The 20,578-nt window shown below is 44.5% G+C and overlaps 1 protein-coding gene across 2 annotated transcripts in view; it reads right to left on the bottom strand.

Annotated features, from left to right (window-relative positions):
- LOC148038843 (L-arabinokinase-like) overlaps positions 1-17,529 on the bottom strand; it is a 171,084-nt gene extending 153,555 nt beyond the window's left edge. The window contains exons 1-5 of one of the 2 annotated variants that reach the window (XR_015690331.1): positions 17,124-17,529; positions 16,811-16,918; positions 16,619-16,687; positions 16,453-16,536; positions 16,281-16,357 (exon numbers count right to left, since the gene is read on the bottom strand). Coding sequence is in view for 1 of the 2 variants with exons in the window: in XM_087674735.1 (XP_087530861.1) it covers positions 16,281-16,357; positions 16,453-16,536; positions 16,619-16,687; positions 16,811-16,918; positions 17,124-17,258 (473 nt within the window). In the remaining variant the exon portion in view is untranslated. The remainder of the gene's footprint in view (positions 1-16,280; positions 16,358-16,452; positions 16,537-16,618; positions 16,688-16,810; positions 16,919-17,123) is intronic. The other variant, XM_087674735.1, reaches the window with a different exon arrangement.
- Positions 17,530-20,578: the final 3,049 nt, after the last annotated feature.

The following is a 20,578-nucleotide window of genomic DNA, read 5'->3' as shown; positions in this document are numbered from 1 at the left end:
CTCCTCTTCTCAAGTCTTGCAGTTAAGTACTGCCAACTAGTAGAGAACTTTGGGCAACTCCGGTAAGGTTGACATCGGCACGATCTCGAGCCACGTAGGGGTTGACTAGATGTGCCCAACACTCAAATGCAAGGTCAAAGAACTGGAGTTAATAGTGAAATCCAAGCATAAGACCTTACATCAACTCGATTATGGCGATGGTATTTTTGCTCTTCCAAGAGCAAACAACCTCATGCAAGAACCAACAGGGCTTAGGTTAGGGTTCTTGCCCATAAACAAGTTTTCCATAAGCATTGGAAATCCAAGACATGATATATTAAATTAGATCAAGTAGAAAAGTTAGACCTTTTGAAAATAGTCTTATCTATAAACACATGCTTGGCTAATGAAGATGGATGGATGGCTTGAGGAGGAGAATGGTTGAGTGGCATAGGATAGAAAGGAGGGTAACTAGGTGCTATATGAGGCATGGAAGTGCCTAGCATAGCGACTCTAGATGTGTGACCTAAAAGAAGTGACTGACTTGTGGATGGTCCATATACCAAAAAGGTGTAGAATGGCCCACTAGGTATTGCTATATTACCAAACTGTGTGGCCACCTAAGAGATGGGAGAATGGGGTTGTGGGGCTTGAGATACCTAGGTGGGATACCCTTGCAGATAAGTCCCCATGAATGTGTCAGAGTGCAGCGGTGCGGAAGCGTAGGACTGAGAGAGAGAGAACGCAGAGAGAGAAGGGAGAGAAAGAGACAGAGTACACTGAAGATCTGCTGTATAAAGAATGCTGAATACAAAGATATACACGGGCGCAGTGCGCTGGACTGCGTGTCTCCACCTCGACGATGCGACCTGCTGTCCACCTCGAAGTCTGCTGCAGTCTGCACTGTCTGCTGTCTGAAATCTGCGAACAGAGACAGAGATCTGCACGGCACCGGTCTGTAATCTGCGACAGAGAATAGTGGACAGACTGCTGAAGTCGTCGACAATAAATAGGCGAAAAACTGCCTGGAATGGGGCGCCAAAATAGGGCGCAGCCTGATAAAAATCGGCTGCAGGGAGTCGGACTGCCACGTGGCAGTCCGACTGCACAGTCCGACTGTGCAGCTGGACTGTGCAGCTGCTGCCTGAAAACAGGCTATGATCTCTGACACCCCCTCTCAGAGCCTGGACAGGGCAGAAGCCTGAGGGATCTGGAATGTTGCCGAAGTAGAGCCTGAGGAAGCGCCTTCGTAAACAAATCCGCAAGATTATCCTCCGTCTTGCAATACTCCACAGTGATGGTCTCATCCAAAAGCTTTTCTCGGATGAAGTGGTACTGGATCTCAATGTGCTTCGTCCGGGCATGAAAAACAGGGTTCCTTGCCAAGGCAATGCAACTCTCATTGTCACATCGCAGCAATGTAGGACGAGTCTGGGGGCACCCAAGCTCCTCCAACAGTCTCCGAAGCCACACAACCTCGCATGTGGTGGAAGACGCGGCCCGATACTCCGCCTCAGTAGACGAAAGGGCTACCGTGGGCTGCTTCTTGCTACTCCAAGAAATAACACCTGCACCCAAAGTAAAACAGTAACCTGTTGTAGACCGCCTGTGGTCCACGTCACCGGCCCAATCCGAGTCGCTCCAACCTGCAAGTACAAGATCTGACCCATCTGTCCCTGCGGGGTAATGAATCCCCAAATCAGACGTCCCCCTCAGATACCGAAGTATCCTCTGAGCAGCCTGCCAATGCACCGTCTTAGGTTCACTCATGAACCCTGCCAAGAGCCCAACAGCAAAACATAGATCAACCCTGGTGTTGAGAAGCCAAATCAAAGACCCTATCAACTGTCGATAGCGGGAAGCATCCGCCAAAGGAGAAGCTGAGTGGAAAGTGGCCTTCCAGTTCGGATCCATAGGAGTAGAGAGGGCCCGACAATCTTCCATCTCAAAAGACACCAAGAGCTCCTGGACATATCTCTGTTGGGAGAGAAAGATCCCCCTCTGAGACTGAAAAATCTCATGTCCTAAAAAGAAATGGAGTAGCCCCAAATCCGTCATCTCAAACGTCCGATGTAAAGCTGACTTTGTCTCCTGGACCTGCTGTGCATCATCACCTGTGACAATCAAATCATCAACATATAATACAAACAGCACATAACCATCCTCGGAAGTGTGAACATACAGCTGCGGATCGGCCTTGGACCGCCGATATCCCAACTGAGTCTGGAGGAACGAATCAATCTTCTCGTTCCAAGCTCGCGGGGCCTGCTTGAGACCATACAGGGCCTTCTTCAACCTGTAGACTTTCCCGTCCGAAGAACCAAAGCCAGGAGGCTGCTCAACGTAGATCTCCTCCTTCAAATCACCATTCAGGAAGGCCGACTTCACATCCAGCTGATAAACAGGCCATCTCCTATGGCCAGCCAAAGCAAGAACAGCTCTAATGGTTGCCATACGAGCTGTAGGAGCAAAGGTGTCATGACAGTCAATCCCTGGGCGCTGGGCAAAACCCTTAGCAACAAGGCGAGCCTTGTGCTTATCCAAAGTACCATCACTGAGATATTTGGTCTTGAAGACCCACTTGACTCCAATCACCTTCTTCTTCGGGGGGCGTGGCACAAGTGACCAGGTGCCATTCCTCTCAATAGACACCAACTCAGCTTCCATAGCTTTCTTCCATGGGGCGGACTGTAAAGCCTCCTTCACGGAGGTGGGCTCTCGATCCTGCATAACTCGGGACATCAAACAATAATTGGAGCACACAAGCTCCGAAGAATGCGCCTGGTGCCTCCGTGACCGCCGCGGACCATCCTGCGGTCCCCACTCCTCAGGAACCCCCTTGATCCCTGAATCACGGAGTGTGTCACGGGCCCAGCGAGGAGGAGGCCGAACCTCCCCTCGTCGTTCTCCATCAATAGAAGACTCTGGAATGTCCACCGGTGGTAACTCCTCAGAAGGATCCGGTGGAACAGTAGACTCTGTGTCAGAAACAGAATCATAATCAAACGGCACAGGCTCCAGTGGAACTGTAGAAGGAGCCAAACTCTCCCCTGGATCTCCAAGAACGGGATGCTCCTCACCCGTTGAAGAAGCCGGAACCTCCACAAACCGCACATCACGGCTAGTATATACATCCCGCTTGACGGAATCATAGAGTCGGTAGCATTGGGACTGGGAGCTGTAGCCAACAAATACCTGTTTGCGGGAAGCCGCTTCGAATTTGTCACGGTGAGCTTTGGGAATGTGAACATAGGCATCACACCCAAAGACCCGAAAGTAAGAAACATTTGGCTTCGACCCAAAATATGCCTCAAATGGAGTCATCCCTTCCACGGCCGAAGTAGGAGATCGATTAAGAATGTGGACTGCAGTAGCCACAGCCTCGGCCCACAGAACCTGGGGGGTCTGTCGGTGCTCCATCATGGTGCGCGCCATCTCGATCACACTGCGGTTCTTCCGTTCGAGAATACCATTTTCTTGTGGAGTATTCGTATTGGCAAACTCCTGGTGAATTCCTCTATCTGCACAAAACCGAGCAAATTCATTAGACACAAATTCACCTCCCTTGTCGGATCGCAAGGTCTTCAACTTCCGGCCTGATCGGTTCTCCTCAAAGAGAAGCCAATCCTTGAAGTGCGAGAAAGCTTCTGATTTTAGTGCCAAAAAATAGGCCCATGTCATCCTGCTATAGTCATCCACGATCAGCATGAAGTACGAGCTCCCATGCAGGGACTCATTCCTCATAGGGCCACATAGATCCGTAGATACTAACTCCATCGGTGAAGTAGACCGCCGCAAAGCGGTGTGGGGAATGGCATCCCTATGCTGCTTCCCCCTTATGCAGGAGACACATGGCTGCTGGCTCACCACTATATCCGGCAACCCTCGAACAAGCTGTCCCCGTGACGCCTTCCGAAGATAGTCATAGTTCAGGTGACCAAACCTAGCATGCCATAATTCAGAATGTGACTGTGAGGTAAGAAGAAGAGTAGAGAGGGCAGTGGAAGACTTCAGTTTGTAAATGCCGTTCTCCTCATATCTAGATGATAGAACCTTCCTCGATTCACGATCAAGGACTCGCACTGTAGAACTGTCAAACTCCACCAGAAGACCAAGGGAGCAAATCTTATGGATTGAAAGGAGATGGTACCCCAATCCTGGTACATGCAAAACCTCTGAGGTATGGGTGCCACCTCGTCCATCCGGAATAAGCTGCATCTTACCCCGACCTGCAATAGAAACTGAAGAGCTGTCTCCAATGAGAACCTGCCCACGCGACGGGCGTAGCTGGGCAACACCATCTGATGAAGGAGTCATGTGCCGTGAGGCACCACTATCAATAATCCACTCTCGAGATTGGAAAGCCGCCATCGCAGCATCAGAAGCATTCGGTGAAGCGTCCTCAATGACAACTAGATGTAGAAATGCAGCTGATGAGGGTGCAGCCACCGCTCCAGAATCCTTGGTTTCCTTCTTCTTGGTGTCCTTCGAGTCTTTGTCAGGGCAATCCTTCTTCCAATGGCCAGTCTTTCCACAAATATGGCATGTGGAGTCTTTGTCCTTGTCCTTCTCCTTGTCCTTCTTGGACTTGTTATCCCCCTTCTTCTTCTTTTGGTCCTTCCCCTTCTTCTGAGAGGCTTGACCTGTCAACGCCTCCGTCTTGGAAGCATTCTGTCCCTTTAACTGTTCCTCTTGGTCCAAGACCATAGGAACCAACTCCTCCCATCGAAGAGTAGACTCTCGCCCTGAAGCAATAAGGGCAGAGTAAAATGTACCGAATCGTGGCGGCAACTGGGACAAGAGTGTAATCGCCATGTCTTCGGAGGAGATCGGCTTCCCCGCATTCTGAACCTGCATCTGTAGCTGCCTTAGCTTGTTAATGTGTTCCCTTAGCGAAGAAGACTTATTGACGGACAAGGTCCGCATCTGTACCTCCAAAGAAACCCTCTTCATCAGGGTCATCCGATTGTACATTTGATCAAGCTCCAGCCATATCTCACGAGCCACCGTTAAGTGCTCGATGTGAGCGATCACGGCTGTAGTGCATGATAGAAAGAGAAAGGATCGAATCCTGGCATTCAGTTTGTCCCAATGAGACTGGGCCCTGGACAACTCCGCACGAGCATCGGAAGAGAGTTTGGACTCATCTCTTACCGAAGGCCGGTCAATATCTTCCTGTACCAACTCCGCCAAATCATAGGACTCCAGTATGGCCAACATCATAACGCGCCAAATGCGGTAGTTGTCGCCGTCGAGCTTCTGATCTGTAGGAAGAGCCGGTAGGACAGGCACCTTCTGGTCCATAATCGCCTGGAACTCCAAGTCCATCTCTGTAGACATCTTCACCTGCAATGCCTTCTCAAACGCAAAAGCAGCCCCCTCTGACTGGGTAAACTCAGCCTGCTAAGGCTCTTCTGCGTCCCGAAGCTTCTTCACCCGCCGGAGGCGATGAAAAAGCAAAACCTGCACTTTTAGGTTGAAAACTCAAACTTTCTCCGCGTCAAACAGCAGTAAACAGCAGCAAATCCACCACCTGTACTCCTTTCCTGTGCGCCCACACTCGTTTCAGCCTTGTTCCAAGGCGCAGCCCTCCTGTCTGCCCTTAAACGCAAAAAACGCAAATTTGTGTCGCGATGGAAACTCCTCTTCAGGTTGATTCTGCGCTCAGTCAGCCCTCAAACACTGATCTGATACCATGTCAGAGTGCAGTAGTGCGGAAGCGTAGGACTGAGAGAGAGAGAACGCAGAGAGAGAAGGGAGAGAAAGAGACAGAGTACACTGAAGATCTGCTGTATAAAGAATGCTGAATACAAAGATATACACGGGCGCAGTGCGCTGGACTGCGTGTCTCCACCTCGACGATGCGACCTGCTGTCCACCTCGAAGTCTGCTGCAGTCTGCACTGTCTGCTGTCTGAAATCTGCGAACAGAGACAGAGATCTGCACGGCACCGGTCTGTAATCTGCGACAGAGAATAGTGGACAGACTGCTGAAGTCGTCGACAATAAATAGGCGAAAACTGCCTGGAATGGGGCGCCAAAATAGGGCGCAGCCTGATAAAAATCGGCTGCAGGCAGTCGGACTGCCACGTGGCAGTCCGACTGCACAGTCCGACTGTGCAGCTGGACTGTGCAGCTGCTGCCTGAAAACAGGCTATGATCTCTGATAGAATGGCCAAGTTGTGGGATAAAACCCCACCCCTACTGCACCTTCACGCCCTGAATGTGCAACAGTAGAGGACCTAAAGTGATAGGATATGCCCATGTTTGAATATTCCCCAATGTTGGGAGTGATTGGCCAAGTGTAATGGTGAATAAAGATGTAAAAAATGGTGTAAATGTAGATGTGGGTGCAACGAATAAGGATGGGACGAGTGGGATTTGAAATTGTAGTAAAGATATAATGAATGGAGATGAATGATTTCGAAAATTATGATACAACAAGTTCAGTTTGACCTTGAGAAATAAAATTTGAAGGAAAAGAAAAAGAAGGAAAACTTATAGAAGGGTCCATGACTCCATTGATTTTTTCTTATACGCGCCTCTTCTTATGTTTACATACAAAAATTAGTCCTCTTCGGGACTTATTCCATTGTCAACAAAGAGAAATTACTTTCTCGTAACCTGTTCCAAAATCTTACATGGATGTAGAAGTAAAAGAAGGATCAAAAGTATAAACTTGTGTACCTTACATCAGAGTGGATGCACTAGGTTGGAAGAATGGAACATTCTCCGAATCTCTTTCTCCAGTAAGAGGGCCCATCCCTAATGAAGGCTCTGATGATCCTACAACATCTTCAGATTTATGTGCAACATCTGAAGAGAAAAGATCATGTTTACCCTCAATAGTTTGTAGATTCCATGATAATCAAAAGTCTCTCCACTAGTGTTAGAACCTCGTTGTAAAGCCCACTCCTGCTCAATTCTTGGTATAGAACGTATTGGAGATTGAAGTGGTGCAGAAGTGTTCAAATCATCTTCCCTCTGATACACATTCAACTATGGTAGTAAAAGTTGCATTGTATTCAACTTCACAAGACAATGTGGCAACAGTGGGTTGTTTCTTGCTAAGCCAAGAGATGCAAGATGAGCCAAGAAAGAAACAACTTCCACTCGTAGAGTGACGTGAGTCAAAATCACCAGCCCAATCTGAACCACTATAAGCATGTAGTTGCAGTGGTCCCCCCTTGGCATAAAGCAATCCAAGAGTCCTAGTATCCTGTAAATAATGAAAAACACACTTCACAGCTTGCCAATGTGGCATGAGTGGGTTGTGCATATATCTGCTCAAGGCTGAAACTACAAACTGAATATTTGGCCTTGTGTTGCATAAATAAATGAGACATCCAACTACTGGAGCATATGTATGGATGTCAAACAAATCACTGTCATTATGCAAAGACAGCTTGAGTCCAGTCTCCATCAATGTGCTAACTAGCTTGCAATCCTGGAAGCCAAACCTCTCAAGGATTTTACCAACATATCTGAACTGAGACAATCCAATGCCTCTAGCATCATGAATAAACTGAATACCCAAATAGTATTGCAAAGGCCCCAAATCTGACATTTCAAAAGTTTGCTGCAAATTTTTCTTGGATGCTGATATCTGATCAGCATGTGTCCCTACGAGCAGAAGATCATCTACGTAAAGACATGACCAGCAAGGATCCTCCCTCTTTGCATACGTAAGAGTAGACTTTGATGGAGTGTTAATAAACCCTTGGCTAAGTAAAAAGGCATCAATTTTTGTGTATCAAGCTCGTGGAGCTTACTTTAAACCATACAAAGCCTTTTTCAACTTACATACCAAGTGTTCGGATCCCTCAACTGCAAAACCAATGAGCTGTTGTACATATACTTCTTCTTGAAGTTCCCCGTATAAAAATGCATTTTTAATATTAAGCTGAGGTGCACAGTCCAACCATGACGGCCAGCCAAAGCAACCATACACCGAATGTTGGTCATACGGAATGTAGGAGTAATTGTCTTCTTATAATCAATACCCTTCTTTTGCGCGTAGCCTTTTGCCACAAGCCTCGCTTTATACTTATCAATGGATCCATCCACTTTTCTTTTTAGCTTATAGACCCATTTTGTGCCGATAGCTTTCTTTCCAACAAGCAATGTCACTAGATCTCATACTTGATACTTTATGATAGAATCAAATTCAACTTACATTGCTGCCATCCAATGCACACTCTATTGTGCATCCTCAAAACAATCAAGCTTCTCATCATCAAGTGTGTGTGCTACCATAACAAACTCCATTGTATTAGCATGATCATGCAAACGGGCTTGTCTTCTAGTACAACCAGCAATAGGAGCATCCAAATGACTATCTTTCATAGTCTGCAAGTACCATCTAGGCATCTGCCTAGCTTCCTGATTATGTACAAGCTCCCGCTGAACCTCAAATTCAGCATCTTGCTGAATATTCAGATTATGTACAAGCTCCTGCTGAACCTCAAATTCAGCATCTTGCTGAATATTCAGATCAGCCTGGGCTGAATTTCTGCATTGCTCAATGGAGCAATTGGCTGAACATTTTATTCATTTATTGAAACTCCAGCTATATCACTAAAAGAAATGGGCAACAACCCTTCGAACACATCATTTGCAGCCTAATATGTATCAAAACCGGCAAGGGATAATTCTGATTTTTCATCAAAAATTGCATCCCTACTGACAAAGACTTTCTTGGAAACAGGATCATACAGTATATATCCTTTGCTCTCACTGCTATACACTACAAAAATGCATTTGACAGCCTTGTTGTCCAACTTCTTTCTTAGTACTTTGGGAATATGAGCATACACAAGACACCCAAAAGTACAAAAGTGGTCAACTGAAGGTTTCTAGTTGTTCCAACCTCAAAAGGCATAACATTTTTTAATGCCTTGATAGGGCACCTATTCAAAACATGACAAGCACACATAATTGCTTCCATCCAAAAGCCATGTGGCAAATTCTTAGCTTTCTGCATACATCTGGTCATCTCCATGAGTGACCAATTCTTCCTTTTTGCAAACCCATTCTGTTGTGGAGTATATGCAGTTGCCAATAGTATACCGATGAACAATGCCTTTCTGCTTCAAAAAATTATTCAGCAAGGAAGACATGTATCCCCCTCGATCCGAATGGAGAGTCTTATTCCTATAGCCAGATTGATTTTCAACAAGTGCAATAAAAGCCAAAAATGCATCATACACCTTTGACTTTTTCACCAATGAGTAGACCCCAAAAAAAAAAAAGTAAAGTCATCAATGAAGATGACGAAATAATAATATCTACCCAATGACTTTATCCGCATAAGTCCACATACATCTGAATGCACAATCTATAACCTAGTTGTTGCCTTAAAAGCAACAGCACGAGGAAACGAGAATCAAATGCATTTTTTCTAAAATGCATCCCCCACAAATATGCTCAAGAGATCTCTCCAAAAGAGGTAAACCATCTAGCATCTGAGTACATCGCATAAGCATCAAACTACCATAGTTGACATGTCCCATGCGAGCATGCCATAACTCTACATGCTAAGTAGACTGACTGATCAATCGAATAGGCATCTAACTCGTAGAGTCCATAACATAATGCGCCAACCAAAACCAAAGTCAGGAATTCTTTATCCCTAACCATGCATTTGTCATCATCGAATGTAACATGCATACCACACTTTGCTAAAGAAGAATTATTCTTTATCCTTGACACATATAATGTATCTTATAAATGGAGAGTAGAGCCATCAATGGCTTTTAAGACAATCTTCCCAACATCTCTAATAGGATCAACCGTAAGATGCATTGTTGGTACATGCACAGACTTGCCAACAAGAGCTGCAATAACAAAGAAAAACAAATCCCTGTGGGATGTAATGTGCTCAAAAGCACCATTTGTTGAGAAACCCTTCACCCGCAGTTTGCGTTTTTGCGTTTTGCATTTAGGGTTTGCAGCCCCAAAAAGGGGCGCCATCCTAGACTAACTATACCTATTTATAGGCCACTCTCTCATTCATTCCTTACAGCTGATTCATTCAGTCCGTCACCTCTTCTCTCCAACCTCTCCACTACCCTCACACCCCTTCAGGAGGACATTGCGGTTCTTGGTTCGTGGCTATCATCATCATCTTCCTCATGCTACGACACCCTTATTCCCTTGTATCACATTCACTCCATGATTCAGAACTTCATCCTTCCATTCACCAGAGTTTTTTTCTCTCTTCTCTTCTCTTCTCCATGTTTGCCGAGTTCACTCCGTGTTCCTCCCCGCCAACCCTACTGTCTCACTGGTACGTCATCTTTTGACATGGTATCAGAGTTGGATCTGCTCACCTAGCAGCGAAGATCCTCCACTCGAGTGAAGGCTAAGACCGGTGGCAGGTTCGACATCCACTTCTCTTCTTCTTCTACTGCTGCATCAAAATCTCGTTTTTATAGGTTTCAGGTATTTTCAGCTTGCTGTCCACACCCTTTCGCGGAGGACATCGCAATCTCAGCTGTCCATTGCTGTCATCTACAGTCTAGCACCTGTTTTCAGCCTTCCACCCACAGTTTGCAGCTGTTTACAGTAGAGCGACAGTTGCTGATCACTCTCCATTCAGAAAACAATCTCGTTTTTGCAGATTTCAGGTATTTCAGCTTGCTGCCCACACCCCAAACGCGGAGGACATCGCAGTCCAAGCTGGCCATTGATGTCTAGAACACTCTGGCTCTTATTTTCAGCCTATCATACATTGTTCGGAGCTGATTTCAGCATATTGAATGTTGCTACTGTTTTTTTCCTGCGTTTTTTGTCTTTCTCTCTTCTACAAGCTGTCCTGCCTGCGTTTTTAGTCTTTCTCTCACCTGCTGCCTACGTTTTCAATATTTCTCTCCTGCAGGCTGTCCTATCTGCGTTTTTAGTCTTTCTCTCACCTACTGCCTACGTTTTTAGTATTTCTCTCTCCTCACCTGCATTTTTTTTACTAGTTGCCACCTCTTACTGTTGGTCGCATCCTCCTCCCACTCGCAGCCCACTACCCTCCCACCCCTTGAGGCGGACATTGCGGTTCGTGCTTCACGCTGCCCTCCCACCCCTTGAGGGGGACATTGCAGTTCGTGGTTCATGGTGGCTAACCTCTTCCTTCTTCAGCAAGGCACATTGGTATCCATGGCCTCTTTACCAACAAATGACCAGACTATTGGGTGCTCCTACTGTGGCATCACAAGCCACACCACTGATGCTTGCCGACTTCGACCTTTGCTTCCCCCGCCCTCCGGAGTACAAGCGTCTTCCACCAGGCACTCCTTGTGCCACCTCTCCTTTCTGGCCACAGAGATCGTTCTACATCGGCTATCAGAGTACTATGCTCAAGGCAATAAGACGCATCCGATGCGCACTAAGTCCTTTCAAGCACATGGAGGATTGATTGGCACTACGACCTCCTGGAGATCGTCGCAATGTCAGCGGCAGTCTTCTCCCACTTATTTTCAGGTACAGTGGCTTCCATGACCTACGGCTTTGCAATCCACTCCATTGAGAGACAGTGATTGTTTGATACCGTCTCCTCGTCAGTCCGCTCCTTCGAGAAACAATGGTTGCTCGACTCCTCTCTCTTCTTCAGCTACCCAGTCCGCTCCACTAAGAGACAGCGACTATTGCCCCCCTCTTGCTCATTTTGAGCCCCACCCTTCCCCACCCTCGACTACTCAGGTTCGAGAGGCTACCTCTGGGAGATCTTCAGCATCCCATTTACCTTCTTCAGCACGACCGGCAACACTTCTTTCGTCATCAGACATTTCAGAGTCTCTGATCCATGAGTTTTTGGATTCCCCATCTACTTCAGAGGGAGATTCAGAGAGGGATGTTATTTCTTTGCCCTCAGAGGGGGCATCTACTTCTTCTTTGACTTCAGCGGGGAGCCCCTCAACCTCCCACCTCAGAGGGGGACCCTACTCCACATGAAGTTATTCACCCATCCTCTACTTTCTTGGAGTGGCTGTCTTCGACCAGTCATCTCTTCTACTGATACCCAGGATCTTCAGGTACCACCTAGATCGTGACCTCGGAGGTTCAGCCGCAACTTGGTGACGAGGCCTTCGTATTCCTTCCAGCATGAATACACAGAGCTAGTGGCTTCTCTCCCGAGGTTGAGTTTCGCATTCTCCAATTCACTCTGTCTACTGTTCTTTACTACAGGTTTCCTTTCTGATGGAAATCTTGGATCTTAGGGATCCTCTACATCTTCTTCCTCCTCTTCTCTTCTTGCCTTGGTCACTTGGTTAGCATATCCTTATGGTTCTCGACACCACACAAAGTCCGACATTCATCCTATGCATTGCATGTTTTCATCATCTTTGTACTAGGGCGCTTGGGCAAGTGAACAATTTTCCCACAAGTGACACTATCCAAGTGGCACCTGTCGCATGAGCATTCTTCAACATGTAGCATTGCATCTCCACCGCCTAAGAGGGGGTGTTGAGAAACTCTTCATCCGCGGTTTGCGTTTTTGCGTTTTGCATTTAGGGTTTGCAGCCCCAAAATGGGGCACCATCCTAGACTGACTATGCCTATTTATAGGCCACTCTCTCATTTATTCCTTACAGCTGATTCATTCAATCCGTCACCTCTTCTCTCTAACCTCTCCACTACCCTCACACCCCTTCAGGAGGACATTGCGGTTCGTGGTTCATAACTGTCATCATCATCTTCCTTGTGCTACGGCACCCTTGTTCCCTTGTATCACATTCACTCCATGATTCAGAACTTCATCATTCCATTCATCAAAGTTTTTTTTCTCTCTTCTTTTCTCTTCTCCATGTTTGCCGAGTTCACTCCGTGTTCCTTCCTGCCAACCCTACTATCTCGCTGGTACATCATCTTTGGATACCATTGTCAAAGAACCAAGTGCTAGCATCCTTAGTAGAGCTAAATACTCTATCAGCCCAAGAAGAGTTATAACTGCAAGTGCAAAAACAGTAGTCACTGTCTACAACAAAAGACACGGACTCTGTAGTGGTGCATCAGAAACAAACATCCTTGACTCCTTTTTCTTCTCCTTGGCAATGCGCTTCTTACATTCCGTGATATAATGACCTAGCTTCTTATAAGCAATAGTGACACTTGCTCTTCTTGGCTTGCATGCCCCCTGTTTCTTGTTACTCTATGAAATACCTGAACTTCTAGAACTTTGCGAAGCATTTCTAGACTAGCTGCCTTGCCCTTCTGTCTTGCCATAAAAGCCTATTCAAAGACTATGACATCCACCCCACTGTTCTTTCTTATTTGCTCTTCTTCTAGGAGCAAACTAACCAACTGAAGAAAGGTAAGTGGTTGCAGAGAAATTCTCATGGTAAGATTTAAGGCCATGTGAAAGGCCAAATAAGAATGTGATAAGGAATTCAAAGTAGTAGAGATCATTTGTGCATCAAAATAATACTCGTCTACATTCATTAACTGCTCACGCAAGTCCTGAATTTTGTTAAGATGATCTTGCATGACATCACCTTCATCCATCTTCACATTCTCAAGCTCTTTTTTCAAGAAAGAGATGCGTGTCTCATTTTTTCCAACAAACATCTGCTCAAATATGAGCCATGCTTCTCGTAAAGAAGCTGCATACCACCGTATATGCGGGATTATAAATCACTGAATTGCCAATGCAATGAGTGATAATGCTTGAGCATCCTGTGTATCCCAAGCTCTTTGGCTATGATCTTTGGAGAAGTGGCTAATATGGAGCGGGCCTTTGACCACGTCCTCCTATGGAAGGTGTTGCAAGAGCCACAACTCCAGGACAAACTTCCTCGCCACTAACATAATCCCAAAGATTTTTTGCAATCAACACATTCTTCATCATGAAAGACCATAGAGAATAATTGTTATTGTCCAATCTATCCTCCTTGGATACATATGTGAATACATCATTCTGTCCCTAATTGGCCATGGTAAATGTCATTGTTTCAAAGAACACAAAAGCAAGAGCCAAAGCTGGACAACCTGAAAAACTGAAAATTTTCAAAAAATACAGCATGCACCAAGCTATAATTAGCAAATTAGTGTCATACTTGATCACAATTGTCCAATGTACATGCTGTCCAATGCACAAACAGTGCTCAGCAACACAACCAATGCAAAAGCCCCAAAAATTTTGGGGTCCAAAATGCACAATTTCAATCTATTTCAGACTGAGCCTATAGTACAAGTACCAATGTCTGCTCAACACCCAAAAGCCCCAAATGTTCTGCCTCGCTTCCCATGAAGTGTGCCCAATACACATCCAGGAGCAGAAATGGACTGCTCGAGCAAAAGCTCTTTACTGTGATTCAGACTTTCAAATTAAAAAATAAATAAATGCCTTCTTTACCTCTAATGTTAGCTGCCTCAAGCCTGGTGGAGCTCTGATACAGCTGTGGAAGAGGAGCTGGCAGAGGGACAGTTAGAGGCGAGCAGCTGGAGGAGACGAGCTGGTTATTCAGATGGCGGTGCTGCAAGTGGTGGGTCTGCAGGTGGAGCTGGCGCAAGTGTTTGCTACACTCGCGGGCTGGCAGACTAGGAGGCAGGGGAGCTGCAGCTGGCAGCTCTTGGCGAACCAGGACAGGAAGGTGCTGCAGGCACAGGCGATGCTGGCAACTGCTGGGCGGCGCCAGCAACTGGCGTCAGTGATAGTCTAGGAGGCGGCACCACTGAAAATTGGTGGTGTTGGCGCACAGCTGGACGAGGCGGCTGGTGGCACAGAATTGGACCAGGGCAGTTGGTGCTACAACTAGTGAACAGAGCTGGCACTAGTGGCAGGAGCAACAATGATTGGTGGCTTGAGCTGACCGAGATCTCCATGAGGCTGAGATGGACCATGCAAGTCTGCAGCTCTGATACCAAATGTGAGGGATGGAGATGGAAGCTCTCAACTGAGTACACAGTTGACAATAGAGAGAGAGAGTGAAGACACAACACGACTCCCAATGCAATTACCAAGAGTGTAATGGAAGTACAAAGTACAACTCTTAAACCTTAGGGTTGTTAATGTACGTTCATACCCGAAAGGTGTAAAGCACGATAAGTGATCGAACTGTGTAACATAAGCACATTAAATAGAAGATAATGTAACTAGGGGAAAAAACCTCTCATAAGGAGAGTAAAAAGTGCCTTGGTGTCCTGCAGATCACCAACACTCCTCTGTGAGCGCAGGCGTGAGTTAAACCCAACACATGTCTAGGTAGAGCTGCAATAATCCTCTTCCATACATTCATTTCATATCAATGATGGAAAATTCTCAAACTTCAAAGGGTAACAATCTTTACATTTGCAAGGGCCCTTTACTTGTGACAAAGCAAGTGTTCCATTGAGAGTATTTCCTTCAAATTTTTCACCTCTATGCAATATATCATATCTCAAAAACCATACTGATTTTTCTCCATTTGAACTGGACCACATACACCCTTATTTACAATGTGTTCTCTTTGTTGCTCTCTTCCCTCACTCTTTCTGGGAGTTTGATATACTATGGGTACCTGACCTCACTCCTTCATGGATGGACACTATCTATATCTCCAACATCCCCTCCGCATTCTTCCTTGATATGCCCATAATCTGAATTACATTCTTGGGGAATGGTGTCCTGTTTGTATCTTGGATATGTACGTCGTAATGCAATATCTGAAATTCAATATCCAAGTGTTCTAAAATATGTAATCAATTTCCTTGATAATCCTCTCTGAATCTTGAGAGATGACAACTGCTACAGCCAAATCGCAGATTAAATCTGTTGGATCATGTACCCATGGGTCCAAAGTCAAACATCAGGAATCAGAGTAACTTCATCTCGGCTAACTTGCTTCTGTGTTCAGCTTATCCCTCAGAACTGTTTACATGTGTGTGCATGCAGCCTTCCAGTGGTATTCCTGCTGTTAACATCCTGAGCCTCAGAAGAGATACAATTATCGAAAGTGTCGTTATATTACTTACTCTGAAGGAAGTATGCAACTTCGGAACTTGCCTACTGTATGAGACTTACACTGCCCATCCATGTCAAATACAGAAGGTGCAGTGCCTAATCTTTTTGTGTACCACTCTATTTTCAAGGCATTATCTTGTAAAGAAATAGCCTTGCTTTCAATGATGTAGGTACAGCTATTCTAGGTCTCATGCCATTGTGTAGGTCAGACTTGAAAGGGGTAACATAAGGCAAGCTCACAAGACAATGCTGGTTCTTTGAAGGGAATGGCTATCATTGCTTGTTCTCTATGCCTAGTGACTAGGATCTTCTGAGTAAAAAGGCACCTTCCAGGATGGAATGGAGAAGAAAATCACAGAACAGAGAATCACCTGAAATTGGTCACACACACAGAGGGAATCCCTGCTTCTTCTGCAGCTTGACATGCAACAGGTACAATATCTGAAACCTGTCAAAAATAACGTGTGTGTAATGACAGCCTAGGTGAAGTCTCAGATATTTTTGCAGACACTAAAAGCACTGAATAACAGGACAGATTGTTACCACAAGATCAGCCTTTATTTGTCCTAACCAATCAACTTCCGTGGAAATAATAGTAGGGCGCGGAATTACAGCTGTTTGCCGGTACTGCAAATACAACAAGAAGACAGTGAAATGCAAGTGTGTGGTCAAAGAAAGGATCACCAAATACACCAGAAGCTTCTTGCACCTTCTCGAGTGATGCAAAGCGGTCAACAGTCAAAGCATCTGATTGAACTGCTCCACAATCAAGTAGCACCTGTATAACATGTTGAAAAGAGAGACTCGAGTGACTATGACAAATCCTATAGTTCAAATCATCCAACCTATTTTGCAAAATCCATGTATAAAATTGCATTCAGTAGCATGGAATGGTTATTACCTTCCTGATATGCAGTTTAGGAGAAGATATTGTGCTTTTGAAGACAAATTGTGGAGCTGCACTGACCACATGCACCTCATGGCCTGCTGACACGATGTGCCGGACAACCTGCACACTACCACTCCAAATTAAGTGTTCTTGAAGTACTCATAAATTTCAACAGTATACATGATCAACAAGGTTATGGTTCATCTCGGGGATGGAAATTAAGTGTTCTTTAAGTATACATCAACTTCAACAGCATACATGATCATCAAGGTTGTGGTTTATCTCGGTCAAAACAGAAAAAAATCCAAGGTTATGGGTTAGCAACCTCCACAACTCGTGTTGCATGTCCAAAGCCATGTCCTGTGACATAATAGGCGATGACATACTTGGCGGCTCGCTCTGTGTTGTCTGAGGCTTCCATCTGTGCTGATGCCAACCTCACGCCTTCACTGCCTTGCATTTCACGCAGATGTAATAGGAACCATGTCCTTAAAGAGCTCCACAAAACCACATTTTTGACACTTCCATACAAAAGCAAGAAGATCCGTCCGTGATCCGGATCGCAATCTGTACTATCGAGGCATGCAATGTGCAAGAATTAGAAAGTAGAGCTACAGTTATAGCTCATGAACTAATTTGAGCTCTTGCAACAGCAGATCAACCAACTTCTAAGACGAACATGATCCGGACCTCCTTTTTTCATTAAATACCTACCCTACCTGGTATCCGGGATCTTCACAATTTTCACACAGAACAACCTGATTTTATATTTGTTTGCTAGTATTGTCGTTTTATTATTATTATTATAATATTATATTATTTGTAGCCTAGAGAGGCCTTAGAACTTTTTTGAATTTATGCCATCGAAGAAGAAGCGCAACCTACAATTTGAGCTCACACATGAAACTCAACCCACACTCAAATCTATGACCCATCCGCATGGCCTTAGGATTTTTGGATAATCAAGGACTCTCAAAATTAGGTGGTAGAACCTTAATGGAACAAGGAGGTGTAATCACACAAGGGCATACAAAGATAAGAGTAGGTTAAGTTCAAAGCTTAGTGAAGGTGAAGGAGCCCTCTAACCATCACTAAAAAGTGAACATCAAAAACAATATTTAGGCAAGACTTCACTTGGCAATGCCTAAAGCTCCAAAACACTCAAGCTAAAGCTTTGGCCACATGAAAGCATCAACAATTATACCAAGTAGGGGGAATTCACTTCACAATGCTTAAAGCTCCAAAACACTAAAGGTAAGGCTTTGGCCACATCAAATTCCTCCTACTAATGGAAAGTGATAGATAAACAACTTGGCCTATTTTCAACACAATGAGAATTTTAAGCAAAAGACAATACCTTAAAACAGGGGATAACATGTTTCAAAAAGGATTCGATTCAAATAAAGACTCTTCTTGACATTATTAAGGCTTCATTGTGTTTGGACTCCTTAGAATTCACTTTATGTACTATCTAGTTTGATTAGCTAATGATTCACTCCGTGCGTGCGTGCGTGCGTGTGTACTCTATATTCGTAGTATCAAAAATTAGTAGGTTAATTAGGTGTGATATTAATTAAGAGAAAGGTTTCTTATCTGCAATGAAACAATACTGTAATGAAATCTACCTAGATATTTTTATTTATAATGTGCAAATCTATTAAGCACATGTGCAAGTTGAGGTTTAAAACTTTTGACATCAACCTTTTTCTGCATGTGCATAGCCATCCACCACCCTCCATAACTCACATACATCCTATCAAGGTAACCAACTCTCAAGAGATCTCCCCCTTGTTTTTTGTCCCAAGTACATTGGGGCATGAAGCTATCATTATTCATCAATGCCACATCCTACAATCGGTGTTCCAATACCATGATCTTCCACTATTGTCTTTCTTCCACAAGTATTTGCCCTAACATGTGTGATCGGTCACAATCTAATATGTCACAACACTCCAATCTTCAACACATAGGGTGCATCTATTAGCGATTTGATAAATGATCCTTCACTAGAGCTCCACATGCCAAGGAGACACTGGGGGCATAGATGGACCAAACATCCACCTCTTCTCTATCGATTTTTCAATTTGATTACTATTGTCGAGACCTTCTCATCTACTCACACAAGTAATCTCTTCCAAAAGTGCAATATTCATCTAGGAAATGGAGTGATTGGATCCTAATTTCGTAGGTGATAGATCATTTGCATCCACCTTCTTCACCAAGTTTTATTTCCTATTGTGCAAAGAACTTAGAGTTCCACCACGTAATCAAATTGTAGCAATGTTCTTTCTTCTTGTCAAAGTAAAGCCCATTAACATTCCATGAGAACACTTGATTATTTTTTTAAAGCCTTGTTTGTGAGAGTGCATACCAATATCAAGAGCTCATCTTTGTCACCATCATATGCAACATAATAGTAAGATTTCCAATTGACCAAAGGAATATGGGTGAGCTTTTTCTTGTTTCAAAACTTCTTGCTTTTGCCCTTCGTTGGTCAATTTGAGGTGAGGGTATTTATTCTCCTTATGAGCTCTAGTAACTACTTTCTAGTCTCCTCTGTTGGCCTTCTTAACCACATCATGTGTGCACTCATTAGGTCGAGGTTCCTTACTTGACTTAGGTGGGACCAACATAGGTGGTTTTTGGAGCGACCCTCCTTTGCGGTTAGACAAGCAACTTGTGACTTCTTGCCCACCTATTTCCCTTCGCAAGATGTTGCTTTCTTCCACTTACTTCTTAGGGCAGTCTCATATAGTGACCGTGTTCCTTGCTAAGGAAATGGGCATTAGGAAAAATGGGAAAACTCAACTTCCATGAATAACTCAAGCCCATTTTGGTCAAATGGGTAAAGGCCACCATGTATGTCATTGTGTATATCCTATAGGCTGCAAAACCTCCTCTCTCACCTAAGTACTCCATTTGTAATATCCCAAAGTTTTAAACAATGGATCGCAATAAGCCCAAGTTCTGATGTAAGTGTGCGTGAAGGGTAATGCATATGTAAGGGAGCTTGTGTGAGAGAGGGTAAACCTTAATGAAGTAATAATAATAAGTAAAAGACTTAAAAGCTTTTACATCATCTATTCTCTACCCATTATCTCACCTTCTTTTTCTTAGTTGGTACCAATTGGACCTCACAAAGTTTGAAGTTCAAGTCAATAGTTCTGTGCCACCCGCAATGTGGTAGCTGCAAAGCGTAATACTTAGAAATTGTTCTCTCTCTCTCTCTCTCTCTCTCTCTCTCTCTCTCTCTCTCTCTCTCTCTCTCTCTCTCTCTCTCTCTCTCTCTCTCTCTCTCTCTCTCTCTCTCTCTCTCTCTCTCATCAAACTTAAAACTAAAATGTGAGTTATAAAAGTTGTAATATATAGAATGCCATATATACAAACAATATTTTTTATACATCAAATGTACAGACATTTATTTGTACACGACTGACAAAAAACACATCCTTGCTTCACATGATATTTAGAAACAACAGTATTATACCGAAATAGATCATAATTGAAACACACACGCACGCACGCACGCACATCAAAGACCAAGCATTATAAAAAATACTTTGTCTAGGAGACCTAGTCAAAATGAAGTTGTCTTCTTTTTTTAGGAATCATTTTTATCTCCAACTAGGACATTCACATGTGAAGTAGAGCTTAACTCCAGTAACTTTGATCTATTTCTAGTATACGTGCCACGAAGGGAAGGTATAAGACATCCTACTTTCCATTAGCAAGTGGATATCCTGAAGTGCTATTGTCATGAAGCCAACCAACAATGGGAAA

Source organism: Lygodium microphyllum, chromosome 3 (assembly GCF_053477565.2).
Source record: "Lygodium microphyllum isolate KBCC chromosome 3, Lygodium_microphyllum_v1.1.10, whole genome shotgun sequence".
Lineage (NCBI taxonomy): Eukaryota > Viridiplantae > Streptophyta > Polypodiopsida > Schizaeales > Lygodiaceae > Lygodium > Lygodium microphyllum.
This window is presented reverse-complemented; position numbering and strand designations above follow the sequence as displayed.